The sequence below is a fragment of the Prinia subflava genome, chromosome 28, assembly GCF_021018805.1.
Source record: "Prinia subflava isolate CZ2003 ecotype Zambia chromosome 28, Cam_Psub_1.2, whole genome shotgun sequence".
NCBI classification, from domain to species: domain Eukaryota; kingdom Metazoa; phylum Chordata; class Aves; order Passeriformes; family Cisticolidae; genus Prinia; species Prinia subflava.
In genome coordinates this window covers 3,122,491-3,137,600 of record NC_086274.1, presented here as the reverse complement: position 1 = coordinate 3,137,600, position 15,110 = coordinate 3,122,491, and the positions used below count along the sequence as shown (strand labels likewise).

At 40.9% G+C, this 15,110-nt stretch overlaps 1 protein-coding gene across 1 annotated transcript in view; it reads right to left on the bottom strand.

Moving 5' to 3' along the window:
* NME7 (NME/NM23 family member 7) overlaps window positions 1-15,110 on the bottom strand; it is an 87,583-nt gene that overhangs the window by 67,396 nt on the left and 5,077 nt on the right. Inside the window, exons 2-3 of the mRNA XM_063419918.1 lie at window positions 2,871-2,978; window positions 83-249 (exon numbers count right to left, since the gene is read on the bottom strand). Of these exons, the coding sequence (XP_063275988.1) occupies window positions 83-249; window positions 2,871-2,978 (275 nt within the window). The remainder of the gene's footprint in view (window positions 1-82; window positions 250-2,870; window positions 2,979-15,110) is intronic.

Genomic DNA, 15,110 nt, shown 5'->3' with positions numbered 1-15,110 from the left:
CCACATTAGCACAGACACCTCGTTTCAAGCAAAAATCTGCTTCGAAGCCGCACCCACAGGATTCCCAGGCCTCCCTTCTCACCTCTCTTTGCGGCTCCCGAGCTTGCGGGCCGTGTACAGGTTGCCGTAGTCGACGATGGCGAGGTGCCGGGAGAACACGGTGACCTTGCTGCCCACGTAGAGATCCTCCAGGTGCAGGCTCTCGTACCTGGTGCGCCTCAGGAACGTGCGCCGGTTCTTCACGTCGTACTGCGGCAACAGCGAGAGCGACGTCTGCCTCAGCAGGAGACTGAGCTGTGGGCAAACTAATCTCCCCCAGTACTGTGGGACTGAATCTGATCACTTCATCAACTTCATTCCAAGCCCTTTGAACTTACAGGTGTATCGAGAAAGCTTAGACTAAACCACAATGACAAATTTATTCCTTTTAAATAGGCTCAGGCCAACAGCTATATTTGAATTTTTTTTTTTGTTTGTAATTTGCTTGTTCTAAATCAAGCTGTGATAAAAGGTTCAGATGCCTGGTGGATGCCTCTGCCCAGTCTCACTGAGAGCTCCCCCAGCACATGCATGCTGTTTCACAGCCCAGTGGCTCGCACCAGAACGATCAGGATACACACTGGCAGGTCTCCTCTTCAGGGCATCATTCCAGTGATATTATGCTCTATTTGACTGTGCAAGACTCAGCATTAGGGACAGAGAGATGATTGCAACACTTGGCTGAGATGTTGTCACTGCCTAGAGCTGCAAGCTCAAAAGCCTGTCAGGACAATTCAGCTTTCTGTATCATCATTCCAAGCAAGAAGCCAAACATTAATGTGTAGTTTTCTGGGTGGGCTGGCAATGCACAGAAGTCAACCTGCTGAACAGTTTCTTCACTGAAAGTAGATATTACAGATGCCTTCCATTTCCTGGGGAAGTGAAAGGCTATGAAAGGAACTTTGTCCTCAGGCCAAATTTCCCCTTCTGTCTCGACCTACAGGTGCTGTCCTCCACTGCAATGATGTATCCACTAGAACAGCATTAAAAGAAAAAACATCATTCACACAAATTTTGGAGGAAAAAAAAGAGCAAAATTCCATGTTCTGAAACATGTGAATACAGTTCTGTTAGAAGGCTAGAAGAATTGTAACTGTTTTCAGGATAGCCACAACTTTGCAGATTAGAGAACGGCAAATAATTTTGATATTTCCTTCTCTCATTATTCCCACTGTCATTCTACTTCACCAACCAAGACATTAAGGACAGGAAGAAGAGTTAAGCTTGGGACTTCATATAACACAAGTCTGCAAGAGCTCTGCTCCACGCTCAGGTGAGATGTGTGATGAGGCAGAGCTGTTGCCAGGGATGAGGGGAAAGGGGATGAAACATCCTCATCATATGTGGGGAAAAGCTCATGTGGGGAAAAGCAGGCTCACATCCATCACATCCCTTCTCTCAGATATGTTAGAGGTAAGAGCAGGTTGTCATCTCCTCAGGAAAGTACTAAAAGATGCAGAAGAATTAGGCAGTAAAAAAAAAAAAAAGACCACCAAATTCTGCAAAAATAAAAAAAAATCCAGAAAATAATTCCAAAATGTACTATCTGTCCACAAACTCACCCTCAAAAGTGATTTTGAGATACTCTTTCTCTAAGGGTGTTCACATACATTTTTGTTCTTTTATTCCTGTCCTGCCCACATGCAGTCTATGGCTGTGTACACACCATGCTACTTTAACCTAAGAGCACACCAACAAAATGCAAAAGTCTGCCAAGACACAAATACTGCATTCAGAAGTTCAAGAACACCTTGCAAGCTCTTGGTTTTGAGACGTGTAGGTGAAATGAACAACAATTCTGCCAGCCTACACATGGTTGTGTAGGAAGATTATTACAGTCCCTGACTGATCAGCTAAACTGTCTCTGGGAAATATAAATTAAAAACCTCACACTTTGAAAACTCTGCACATGCAGATGTCGTACAAAGGACTAACTCAGTAATCAGTGCAAAGTGCATCTTCTCACACAACTGGGTATTATTGCTTCAGTGAGAAGCATTTGGGGTAAGAAAAGGCAAATTCCATTAGATTTTTTGTTTCTGCAGTTGATTTTTATAGCAGCAAAGTTAAAATTTGATATTGAAATCACTAAGTGTGAATATCCAAATCTAGGCGATTCTTAGACTCTTCACTAAGAATTGGAACAGACTAGTCCATGCCACTTAAATCACTCCTAAAAGGACGCACAAAGCATTGGTTGACATGAGGGGTATCTTTACAGTAGATATTACATTTTTATATACATGCCTGCTACTGCAAAATGCTGCTTTTCACTGCTGTCAAAATGCAGTGAGATTAGTTGGATGAACCACAAGTCAGAAAGGTCTGTGCAAGTACCACTGATGGAAAAACTTGGATCCCACTGTCTGAAATGTCCCATCTCTCATTAAACCAAGTTTACTTTCCTCTACTTTGATAAGACTCTTTTACATTTTACTCTTCAGAGACTTCTAGAATTCTTGCTGAAGCTTATTCTCCTGTTTGGAATTAGCTTCAGCTTACTCTTCTCAAGCAGTAGGTCAATGTTGCTAAGTTTAAATTCTGAAACCCAAGTAGAGACTGAATGAAAGCAGATTTGTGAAAATTAATCTCTCCACACCAAAGCAAGCTTTAAGAAAGGAAAAAAATCCTAAATGTGGAAGCTATTCCATATGCTTCACTGTGAACTCATATTTTTGCTTTTCTTTTAGTTTTAGAAACAGAGCCAGATACATTTTAAATTAAATTTTCTTACCTGGAAAATAATTAGGCATAGGCAGTGACTTGCCATTTTATGAACTGTTTAATTGGATATAACATATATGACAATATCTTTTTTCTTACATCCTTACCATTTCAATGGATGAATCTTTTGGATAATACAGAAGTTCATAACGCCGAAAGAGTGAAGCACTTGGGTCATACCATTCAGCAATGAAAGCATATCTCTCATCTTGACTCTGGAAAAAGAAAAGGAACAGAACTGGCTATTACAGAAAGCATACGTAGTCTACATGTAAAAATACACAAATAAAAAACTTCCTTCATTTGTTATCAGAAAAGTAAAAAAAACAATCACTTGTAAATGGACTTGCACACCCTGCATATTATCTCCTGCCTACCACAGCTGGTGACATCTTTTCAACTTGTTAGCTATCTTTTAAATAGGATGGAACTTGGATCACAGCAGTTTTCCAGACAATCCCATAACTTACCCTAATTTCATCAGTCCTGAAGCATGGACTGCTGTTGAAGTTGTTGTTAGACTTCTCAACTTAGTCGAAGTATTTGATTTACTTTTTCTTGTTAAAAAAAAAAAGTGTTCACCTACAATTAAATTACAGACTCTTAACACATCTTCTCCATATCCTACAAGGAAACACTTTCCTCTTCCTTAACAGTCATATCTAAACTACTCCTAATGATGAGATAAACCTATTCAAGTTAAGGACAACATTCGTTTGATTCACTGCTTAACTTCTTGAAATTTCCATAAAGCATAAACAGCCCGATCACATTTACAGCTCATTTTCTGCCCCTAAAGAGTGCAGATGATGGAAGATGGATTGCAGTAATTCCAGAAGTGTAACTACCTGCTAGCTCCTCTCCATGCCTCATCCTCAGAGGATAACAGCCCCCAGCAAAGCAAGCACAAAGGTGAGGCACAGCACGTGGATGCGCCATTCTCATTCCTCTTAGTGGTACATGTTTGTTAGTTACTAATGGAGTATCAGTTATTTGATAGCTAGAGTAGTTAGATGGAGCTCTAAATTTTTCATTCCCACATCTCCTCTAAATCTGACTGCTACTCCTAAGGGCAAGCACGGTCTTACCACAGACTTCCACACTTTCCATATATCTGTACTCTTCTTACACACTTTAAAAATTGAGCAACCTCTGGGAGTTTAACTTAAAGCCACATGGACCTTTTCAGTACTTCAGATTTTAGAAAAGGGCAGCATTTCAGTTGCTACAAAGACCACTTAATAAGCAAAAAGACAGAGTTCCTGTAAGCTTCCATGACTATTCTAAAACACCAGCAGAAAAAGAATTCTAATTTTCCTTCATCTTACCACTGACTTAGGACTAAGTGCTTCTGCAGGCTGAAGTCCTAACAGAAGCAGGAGCAGGAAAGAATGAGATAATGAGGAACAAATTCAGAATTTTACAATATGATGAATACTAGTACCTCTCCAGTCAAGAGCATCATGGCAAATGCCCCACCCTCCTGTCAGCTCTTATGGTAACACTGCACACAAAGGATGATTGTACTGCAGAAACGCTGATGCCATGGGGGCAGCACAGTGCCCTGTGAAGGACGCAAAGGTTCCATTTCTCTCTGTAGAGGTCTGTGCAGCACTGGAAACCTTATTAGCATTAGCTGCTCCAACTTCAGCATTATCTGTGCAGCACACATTGCAGCCCTTGACAAGAGTTAAGCTCATCTTCTACGTGCAGCATCCAGCATGAAAACTCCCAAGGGACTTAGCCCGGTTTGCGGCCCTCGCCTGAGCTGGATGTGTTTGCGTCACGACTGCTGCTGCCATCATTGGAGACGTGCAAACCAAACAAACTCTGTCCTGTGGCAAAACTCACTCCTGGTTTTGCTATATAGGCAATAAGCAGGAATAAGGGTTGGCAGACTGATTTCAATTTTGATCTTATACTGCTGGACAAGAAGACATTTGATCAATTGATTTGACTGACCATCATCTCCCCAAGAATGGATTTTACAGAGAAGCAGTTCTCTGCCAAAGAGGTTGTCTAAAAAGAAAAACACTCTGGTTTCACAGAACCATAGAATGGCCTGGCTTGGAAGGGACTTTAAAGATCACCCAGTTCCAACCCCACTGCCATGGCAGGGGCACCTTTCACTAGGCCAGGTTGGCTCAAAGCCCCATCCAACCTTGAACACTTCCAGAGATGGGGCATTTCTCAAATACTACCTCTAAAAATAACTACTGATGAATGCAATAAAATAGATGCACCATCTCTAATCTATGTCTCTTCATAACATAAAGACATACAATTGCTTTACTACATGCTACTTTTTCATGTTATAGCATTGCTTACAACCATATTTTCCAGGCAGCAGTTGCCACAGAAGCTACCAATTTTAAGTAAAACTTCCAAAATTTGTAAATGCTTACTTGTCTCAGGGAAGTAATGTATTTATGTTTGATTTTTTACTTAGTCATCAGCATAAATCATCAGCACCTTCATGTTTACAGTGAGAAACTGCATTTTGTGCCTTGTGTGGTGAGGAATTGGTCTGCCTTTTTCCTTTTTTTTTCTTTCAACACAATCTTTGTTTTAAGAATTTGAATTTCATTAAGTATCTGAAATTAATTTCATAAGATTTTATTCCTGAGCTATTAATATTTGTTATTCAGCAAGCTCTGCTGGCCACTGAATAGAAGAAATCACCATTTTGTATTATCTTCTTTCGGCATTGTAAGCAAAGGCGAGGTAATAAATGCCACTTAGACTCAAGAAAAACTGCAGAGCTAATCCCCAAACACCCAGAAAATGCTATCAGTATGCAGAACAGCTTGAGTCCATTATTGTTATGTATCCAGAAGGTATGGAGACCTAGTATTTTTCTAAAATGACCAAAACAAAGTCTCTAAAGCTTCTCCTGAGCCATAACTAGAATATTCCCTGCTGTATGGACATCAAATTACAACAATAAATATTTATACATGTAGAGAACTGTATCAGAAAAACGTTCAAAGACTATGGGAAACACCCTAAAAATAACTGGAAACATTATATTTGTGAACATGTCAATTGTTTCAGAGGCACACTGCAAAGTGAAGAAACTCAACACTGAAAGCAAACTGAAGACCCTGCCAAACAAGTACCCAAAACACAGCAGGACTCTGATCTTACTATTGCAGATTCATGCAAATAGTCTTAAAAGAGATAAAAGACAATACAGAATACAGTCATGATATGGTGAACTTATTCTGGGAAGCCCTTGCCAGGCACTGCTGTGGAACTGCCACTCCAAAATCATCAAAAATGCCAACCAATTTTAAAACCTAAGTTTTTGAAAGTGAGTATATATTAAGTTCACAATCTGTTTTTAAATGAGAACAGAAACTTTCATTTAATTATTTAATGGAGTAGGATTTTGAAGGCAAAAACCAAACACAAAAAACTGTTCACTTCCCATCACACGCTGTAAGGATTGGAATAAATGTTTAAGCCTTCACAGGCCTAAAATTCTAATTTCTGAACATTTATTTTCAATCAGTTTACCACTCAGTCAACAGAACTGGTATGGCAAATAACCTTACATATCACTTCACCAGTGTGTCCTGACTGCAAATCGGGCAGGAGTCTCAAGGATGAGGAAGGACTGTGGGAGGCAAGCTAAGTTTCATTGCTCGCTTCTGTCCATCTTCCTAACAAAGGAAACTCAGAGAAAATTATTTCTCTGAATAAACTCTGCAAAGAAGAGTGAGCAGAGAACACTGAGGACCTGTCAGGTGGTAACACATTCATTGCACCACATTGCTCCAGACCAAGAGTGAGTCCTGAAAGGGGAGTATTTCACAGCTCCTGACCAGAGAGCACCTCATTCCCCCAGGAAATGGGACAGGCATGTTAGTCACCACTGAAATCACATTCCTTTGAGGAGCTCAAATAATCACAAATCAAGCGAATCTATAAATACATTATACCTCAGAAAATTCTTGCTTTAAGGAATTGATTTCCATTCATTTCTGTACGATTCCTTCATTAAAATCACACACAGCCTCTGCTCTCATAACTATGCAATTAAACAAGCAACACCTAATGGGGGAGAAATATTTTTTCACAAATGTTCACATTAGTGGAAAAATTACTACCACTAAAAAGCCCAGCAGTGATTATGCACTTCACATTTACATACTTCCAGAATAGCTCTCTTGAGCTCAGCATTTACATCTCCTTTCCACGGTAAAATCTAGAACTGAGATAGGCAATGTCAAGAGTTCACCTACTGTGAGGATGGAAAGAATAGGGGGTTTTTTCCCTCTTCCTTCTGTAAGCTGCCCAGAAAAACATTTAAATGCATGTGGGTTTTGCTACCTTTTGGTTTTTGTTTCTATTGGCATGTGTTAATATGCAGTAGGATGGCTGTATGCACATGAGAAACACGTAATGAAGTACAGCTGAATTAAAACCCCTAAATTTTGTGCTTACTTCTGAAAGTGATGGGGGAAGCAGTCATTCTTAGCCAGTATGGGACTAAGTTCTCAAAGATAAATCCAAGCATCCATCAAAGAACTGTGCTCCCAGAAACTCTGTGCAGAGGGAAATGGTGTGTTTGGAACCAAACTGCCAAGGACATTCAAAAAGCAGAGTTCTTAACAAGCTGGATGGGACACAAGACCTTGTCCTGTAAACCTTTTGGACTTGTAAAAGGCTTCTGTCCACAGGAAACAAAAGAAGATCTTCCAAAGGTTTTCCTGAGAAGTAATTGGTAGAAGAGCAGCTCAAGGACTAAGGAACTCCCATGGAAAGGTGGAGAAACAACTTTATCCCTCTGGTCTGAACTATGAAGAGCATAGATCTGGATTTGGTTTTCCAAACGCTTCATGATGCCACCTGACAGCCACACTACTGCACTATTCTGGGGTGAGTACTTCTGTCCTCCTCCTCCTCTGGTTTTGACTAGAAATTTCATACTAGGGTTTATCTTACAATGGAGAAACCTGAGAATCTGAGAGTTTTTTTCAGCTCAAGAGAACTTTAGATGAAACAGTACCAACATATTTCTTAAAATTAGAATGCCCTGAGGTATCTAGAAAGTGCACCTTTACATGTATTAGCAATCTGGTCTCTGTGAGGTTATGCAGGCTGTCAGGACTTCAGCATACATGACATTATCTGACACAGGCTCAGGGCCCATTGCACACACATTACAGCTTTGGGAGTCATGCAGAGTATTGCTGCATTTCAAGTGTGCAGCTTTGTTGTCTGCTGCTCCTTCAATTTTTCTCAGTGACTCAGAAATCGGACCAAAGAGAGAACGAACCAAAGGATTTGAATCATCTCCTAATGAAGCAATAAAAAGACTGCACAAACCTCGGTAAAAGCTGAATCCGATCCATCCTTGTATCTGTGTTCTATATTTTGTAAAACTCTGCTGTCACGGGGAAAATCTCCAGTAAAGCACAGACCAAGCTGTTTCTATGAAAATCACTGGGAACAGGATGGACCAGCAGACAGGAACTATTCTCACACCAAATGGGTACTTCTAATACACCAAAAAAGCCTTCTGGAAAGGTTGCTCTGAAGCTTCCTAAAATTCTTAAAATAAACAATTTTAAGGGAACATTTTTTCACAACCTGCTCCCCCCTCAAACCAGGCTGGTGGAACTCTCAAAAACACTTTGGAAGACCAAGAGCATTTTCATAAGAATTAGATGTTTTCAAAGCATAAGAACTCTAACTATCATAAAACATTTCAGGTAAAGATATCATGAGGGTGATTGACTCCAACATCTGGTAGTCTGCTTATGCATTAACATGTACTTACCTTATGTTTTTAGGAAGAAACAAAATTTTAAAAATCACAAATGCATAAGAGCTTAGCAACAAAAAAAAACCCAAAAAAAACCCCCAGCAACAACAAAAAAGAAGCTGAAATGGCCAGTGAAGAGGTATCTTTATCTTTCCTCTTTATAGTTTCTACCAAAATCCCACCAACTATCACCAGATGTGCTGGTGCATTCCTTAGACAGATGTTGGCTTTGTTTTGTGCTCTTCAGGCAGGCTGAAGTGGGGGACCTGACCTGCTGCCTTCACCAAGAACATTATTTTCAAAATTAGGCCCAGAAACTGCTGTTACAAACATATAATCAATCTCCAAAGTCCAGAAGCTACAAATGTATGATCTACCTCGAACTGCAAGTATCTAAGTCCTGCTATGAATTACTAGAAACAGTTCCTCAAAGCCCATAAATCTCCACTCACTGCTCCTCCAGACCAATGCCCACTTCAGATTGAATGCTGCTTCCAGCCCTGAAGAGGAGGACTTGAGCACAAAGGAAAAGCAGGAATTAACAAACTCCTGGTCTGAGGAGCAGGAGTCAAGAATTCCAGGCAGGAGCAGCCACTCCCGGTGTCACACTCCCCCCGCAGGCCAGCGACAGCAGCACCATCACAGCAGCACCTGCTTCCTCAAGAGCCCCAGAAATGCTCTGACTCCTTCAAATGGCTGACTTGGTGGCTTTCCTGTTCTCCCTGCTTTATTTTCAGCTGAATGTTTTTAGGTGCAGGCCCTGCACGATGCCAAACTTCCCCCATAGCACCGAGTGGTCACAAATTCAGATCACCAGACCAAAAAATGTAACTTCAATTAGCTTAAAAGATAGTCTTAACCAGTGGGTTAGGAGTGCTACCCTTTCATGGAAGGGCATCTTAAATGTGGCAATCCTCTGCAGACATAAAGCTGAAAAAGAAAATTCAAACACATTTCAAACAACTGGAATCTCTAAAAAATCTCTCTATAAAGTCAAGTACTTCTGCAAGCATGAGAAATAATGAGGCCTGGTTCTCTATATTCATGTTTCTCATCGCTGACTGTTGTGACCAGAGCCTCTCTTCAGCTCAGGTGTTTAATAAAAGCCCATACCCACCTGGATTCTCTGATGCCTAACTATAGCTGAGCTCACAGTGAAGTCTAACATTCTGTGTGGCAGAAAGTGCTCTAATTTTCAGCATTGTAGTGCACCTTAAATCCCAAAATGAATTCTCATCAGTGCATGCTTATTAAGCTGTGTTATTCAAGCCATCTTCTGCCTTCACAGTTTATGTAATACAGGATATTTTCCAGGCAAAACTTAAATCCACAACACTGTGTAGATAGAGCACTCAATTAACTCTGTCTCTTAAAACTCATTTTCCTCCTCCTCTTCTATTCATGTTTCTGACACACGAGCTGGAATAATTTTTAGAACTCCAATTTTGAAACCCCCTCACTGCGGTTGCACCTCCCACTACTTTCTCAACTGGCTTTTCTTCAGTGAAAAAGTAAAATCAAAAGATCACTTTTCAAAAGGAAAAACATCTGGCAACTGCAATTTCCATGACAATGTCTTGATTACAATTCTCAACCTAAGCCTTGTATTCAAGAGCTCATGGATAAATTTTCTAAGCACATCTCTTTTTATTCTCCCCTTGTAGAAAGCAAAGCCTACCTAGTGAAAATCTCACACAAATTCTGGACTATTGCAAATTAAGCAAATATTGGACAACTTATTAACATTCTTAATCATATTTGAAATCAATTGAGTCAAACACTCTACTGCATTTATGTTTACTCTCCTCCAACTCATGCTACATCCTTTGGATCCACAGACTTCCACTATTACTGGTGCATAAGCTTCTCAGGCACCCTTTGGACTGGGAATGTTCATATGGTTATTGCTGCTTGGACCATGTGTTGCCAAGGAGCATGGGGATACTTCTGTCCCTGTAGCACTAACCAAGGGAATCTCTCTCTCCAACTGGAAGCTCAGTGCAGTGACTCATCCCCTTATGCTCAGGAGTTGTGATAAACACAGCTCTAAAAGGTTGAAGGCCTCAAATTTTCCTTTCTGATTTAGGAATCAGCAATTCCATGCCACATCAGCAAAATTATCTGGCTGTTCTGTCGATTTACTACGCAAGAAATCTGGTTTTGCTACTAGACTATGTAAATTATGTAAGCTTCCTATGAAGCATGTAGGTATGATCAGTATAACCCAACCTTCTTTCCCCTCTGTTCCCTCATATAAAATAATGAAGAATTGGAATTCTCAACCAATAACTTCAATCCTCTGCAATTACATGTCATACTTACATACATAGTTACAGGATTCATATTATTTTTTCTAGTTACGGAAAACAATTTCTCTAAAACACACGAAGGATGCCACACTGCTCCTCACTGCTGTGTTCAGACAGGGTAAGCTTTAGAAGACCAGCTACATCTTGTCTTTAGGAAAACATGCAGCCATTTAATGCACATTTATAAAACTGCAGATGATAGGATCATATATTACCGCACTCCTAATTACATGATCACAGGTAATTCCTCTCAGAGCAGTCAGTAGTGCTCAGCACGTGCCTGTCTGCCTCCACTAATCCAGCAGAGCCTGACAGTGATTTAAAAAAAAGCAGAGTTGTTCTCTGACTCAGAGCACAATTTGTAACGCAGGTCATTCCACATAATCACATCTGAGCACAAAGTTTAGGTGCTTTGCACTTAATCAGCCAGTAGTAGCAGAACTAATGCTGCCGTGGTCAGCTGCTGAATGCTCTGTGCACACCCCGCTGTAAGATCCAACCAATATTGTACCAACATTTCTGAAAGGCTCAAAACTTGGCCTAACATTAAGGCTGATGTCAATATTCAAAGGCTTTTCAGAGGAACACTGATTTTTTTTTTAATTTTATTTTTTTAGTATTTTTATTAGGATTCTGAAGCATTTTCAGTTTTTCTCCCCACACACTCTTATTCAGGTGTCCCATGAAAATTTCCAACCTCCTGTAGAATCAATCTGGAAACTTACACACCGAATTGGTTAAAATTGGAGGAACTTACAAGCAGCTGGAAGTACAGCTTTGAAAGGAAACACCTACAAATCCTAAACGAAAGCTGTCAACAGCACTTCAAAGCAGTATAATGCCTACAGCATCTTCAGATTATCTCAGCTCATAATAATCTTCTGAAAAGCTTTTCTAACAAGAACTAGTTGGTTGCCTTGGAATCCCAGATGAGGGAGAGCTGGTCCTTCACCCAGCCAGTACCAGGAATAATTAGCACCCAAGAGTTTGTGTGAATGCTCTGAAGACCACACGTGCTGCATCCACCTGGAACAGTCAGAGCTTGTCATGTTCTAGTAACAATTTATGGTCCTGTGAAGCTGACAAACAACTCTGCTGACACATTTCTCATTCACTACTGTGGGAACTTAAAGCAAGCATTTTGTCTCCACTACTGCTTAACTTAAAATGCTGGCTTTACTTTCTCTCAAATTCTAAGGTAGTTGGACTAAATCCAGATTTCAGCTAGTGCAGATATCATGGTCATATTTTATTCTGAAGTCAGACTAATGACAAGTTCCATGCAAATAGAAGTTTTACAGGTTCACTTTATGAAGATTTGTTCTACACTTCACAGATTATTTGTCTCCCAAAGCAAAGGACTTCTTTCACCAGATTTGCACAACTGAACTATGTTATTCCCCTGAGATGCAAAAGTCTCTGCTGGATGAAGACAGTGACTGAGAGACTCCAATCCCATACATGGTTTGAATAAGATTGCTTATTTCCACCTACACAGCTGCCCCCTGCATTAGTGCAGTTGATGTCCAGCATCTTTTCAAAATGGAGGCTATTCTTCCCGCTTTTGTAAAATAGGAATAATCATCACCATCACTCCTTTCACAGAAAGATGCCAAGATTTAATAGCTATAATATTTGTGTTATTTAGGCATCATAATTCCCCCTTCATTTTGACAAAGAGAGAGCAGAAGCAGGTTAGTCAGCTCCTCCTGATTTCCTGCTTCCACAGACCCTTCACTGCAGCACAGGAACCAGGCACCTGTGGAAGAAGTCAGAAAGGGAAAATGCTGCCCAGCCCACTGCCCCTGCAGCTGCCTCCAGGAAACACTGCTGCACCAGAGTCAGTGGCTGCCAGGGACTGGATCCAGACCACAGTTCCTCTGCTCCAGTAATTTGGGAGTCTTCTGAATTAAAAGACCACGGTTCAGTTATCAAAGAGTGTATTGTAAAAGAGACCATGGGACAGGGTGAGGACAACATTGCTCCTGTGTAACTAGAAAACATACAGCATCATACAGTCCCTACAGTAGGAGAAAGAAAACAAAGAAAAGAATAAAAATAGGAGGGGTATTAAATTTAGTGAGGGATCACACTTAAATGTGCAGTATGTGGAAGAGCAGGTACACAGGCTCAGGCATGCCTACCCACCTCTCTCCCCTCCCTATGTGTAGCCCCCTGTTATATGTGACTCTCCCTCCAAGTGCGTTGGAGTATTCTGCAGAAAAAGTATGATCTTTTTAAAATACACAATTAAGGCAGTTACAATCACTGAAGGATCCCGTGCAGACAAAGATCATGCAACAGGCTCTCAGGAACACATCTCAGGAGAGAGCCACCTCTTTGCAAAGACACGAGCACCCTCTGGTGCCCAAGGACAGGTTGAGCACCTCATTTAAACCTCCAGAATTCACTTCAAAAGGATCAGTTAAAAGCCATTGCTATCTCTTCCTAGTACACCCAGAGCTTCAAAATTAGTAACCTCGTAAGAGGAGTAGAAATGACTAAATGATAAAGCACAGATCACAACAGCCCGGGTGATTAAGTCCTTTCACACAGGAAAACTGAGACATATGGGCAGGTAGCCTTCCCCCCAGTACCAATCTCACAGCCTCCCAAAAACCCCAGTGCTAGTTTTTAAATGAGTATCACAGCTGCCCACTCCAGGACAATCATAAAGGCACCTCATGGAGTTTATCTCATAACTCTGATAGGCACAGAGTGTGAGAAAAAAACCAATAATAACTTCTTCCACTTGTACGTGCTCATCTGATTTAAGATATGCTCATTATAGATGAAAATATTTACTAAGCTGTCATTCTTAGTATTAAACTGTGACAGCAGGTTCCAAAGCCCTGCCACACACAATTTACTCCCTTTATCAAACCTTATGCTGTTTTCCCTTTCCATTTTGCTAACTGGGAGAGAATTATGGTGTTCCACCCACACAACACTACTGAGTGACCTTGTCTGTTCCTCGGGCACCATGGCCTCTGGTTTCCCTCTATATAAAGACACAGGGGAACACAAAAGTTTGGATGCATTAGGCCAAGGACAGTGCTTACTTTCAGGAAATAGTACTTTTGGTGATTATTCCTGGCAGCTACAATTATAGTTAAAAGTCAGTGTTCATGGAAAAGGCCTCTTCAGACTGAGATCAATAGGTGTTCCCTACAACCGTTGTTTCTTAGCAGCCAGTTCATGATTAACAGAACATCCCATCTGGAAATACGAGATCACCACAAAGTTCTAGAAACCGACACTAAAATGGGCAACTGAACAGCCAAAACCACTTTGGGGTGGGTCACTATTCACTTGGCTTAAAGGAAACACACACTATCAAACAGAAAAACCTCAAAGGTTCAGTTTTTAGTGCTTAGGCACTAGGCCAAGGCAGTCAGGGTGACATGAGAGAGGAGGCTGGGAGAACTGAGCCTGCTCAGTTTAGAGAAGGCTGAGGGTGACTTTACTGCTGTCTACAACTGCCTGACTGACACACAGCAAAAAGATGGAGCCAGGCTTTTCCTGAATGTGCACAGGGAGAGCAAAAAATGCCAAGGACACACACGGAAACATAGAACATTCCAGCCACATACTGGAAAAACAAAGAATTACTAAGAGGGTGGTCTAGCGCTGGCACAGGACGCCCAGAGGAAGGGTGCAATCTCCATCTTGGGAGATGTTCAGGACATGCCAGGACACAGCCTGGAACAGCCTGGTGTGGTTAGACCTGGTTTCAACAGGTTGGAGGTCCTTTCCAACCTAAATGATGATTCTAATTATAGCTTGGTGTCTCTTTGCCCAAAGGTAATGCTCATCCTTCCAAGCTGCTCCACATCTGCCACAGACTAGCTGGGCTCCTCTATTAACAACAGTTTAGATGTACCTTCAAAAAATGCTGAGCTCTGATGGTTAAGTGTAAATTTTACCCAGATCAAATCTGCCTGGAACATCTCTCTAAATAACTACTGTCTCTGTCATCAAATTCTATTATTTTTTACTGCTAACTGAAAGTTTGTAACTTTTCTTTATTCCTGGCAGTGGTTCACTGAGTAATCCCTGAATTTCTTGAGTTTCTGACAACATATATATTTAAAAAAACCCAGCACACCATTAGGACAGACATGTCAGTTATTAAGATCTGTACCCACAACCCAAAGGATCTGGACAGACAACTCTGGGTGACAAAGGGAAATTAGTATCAAACTTACTATTAGACAATGTTAGATAACTTTGACTATCACAATGTCAGCTGTTTGAGCCACCCC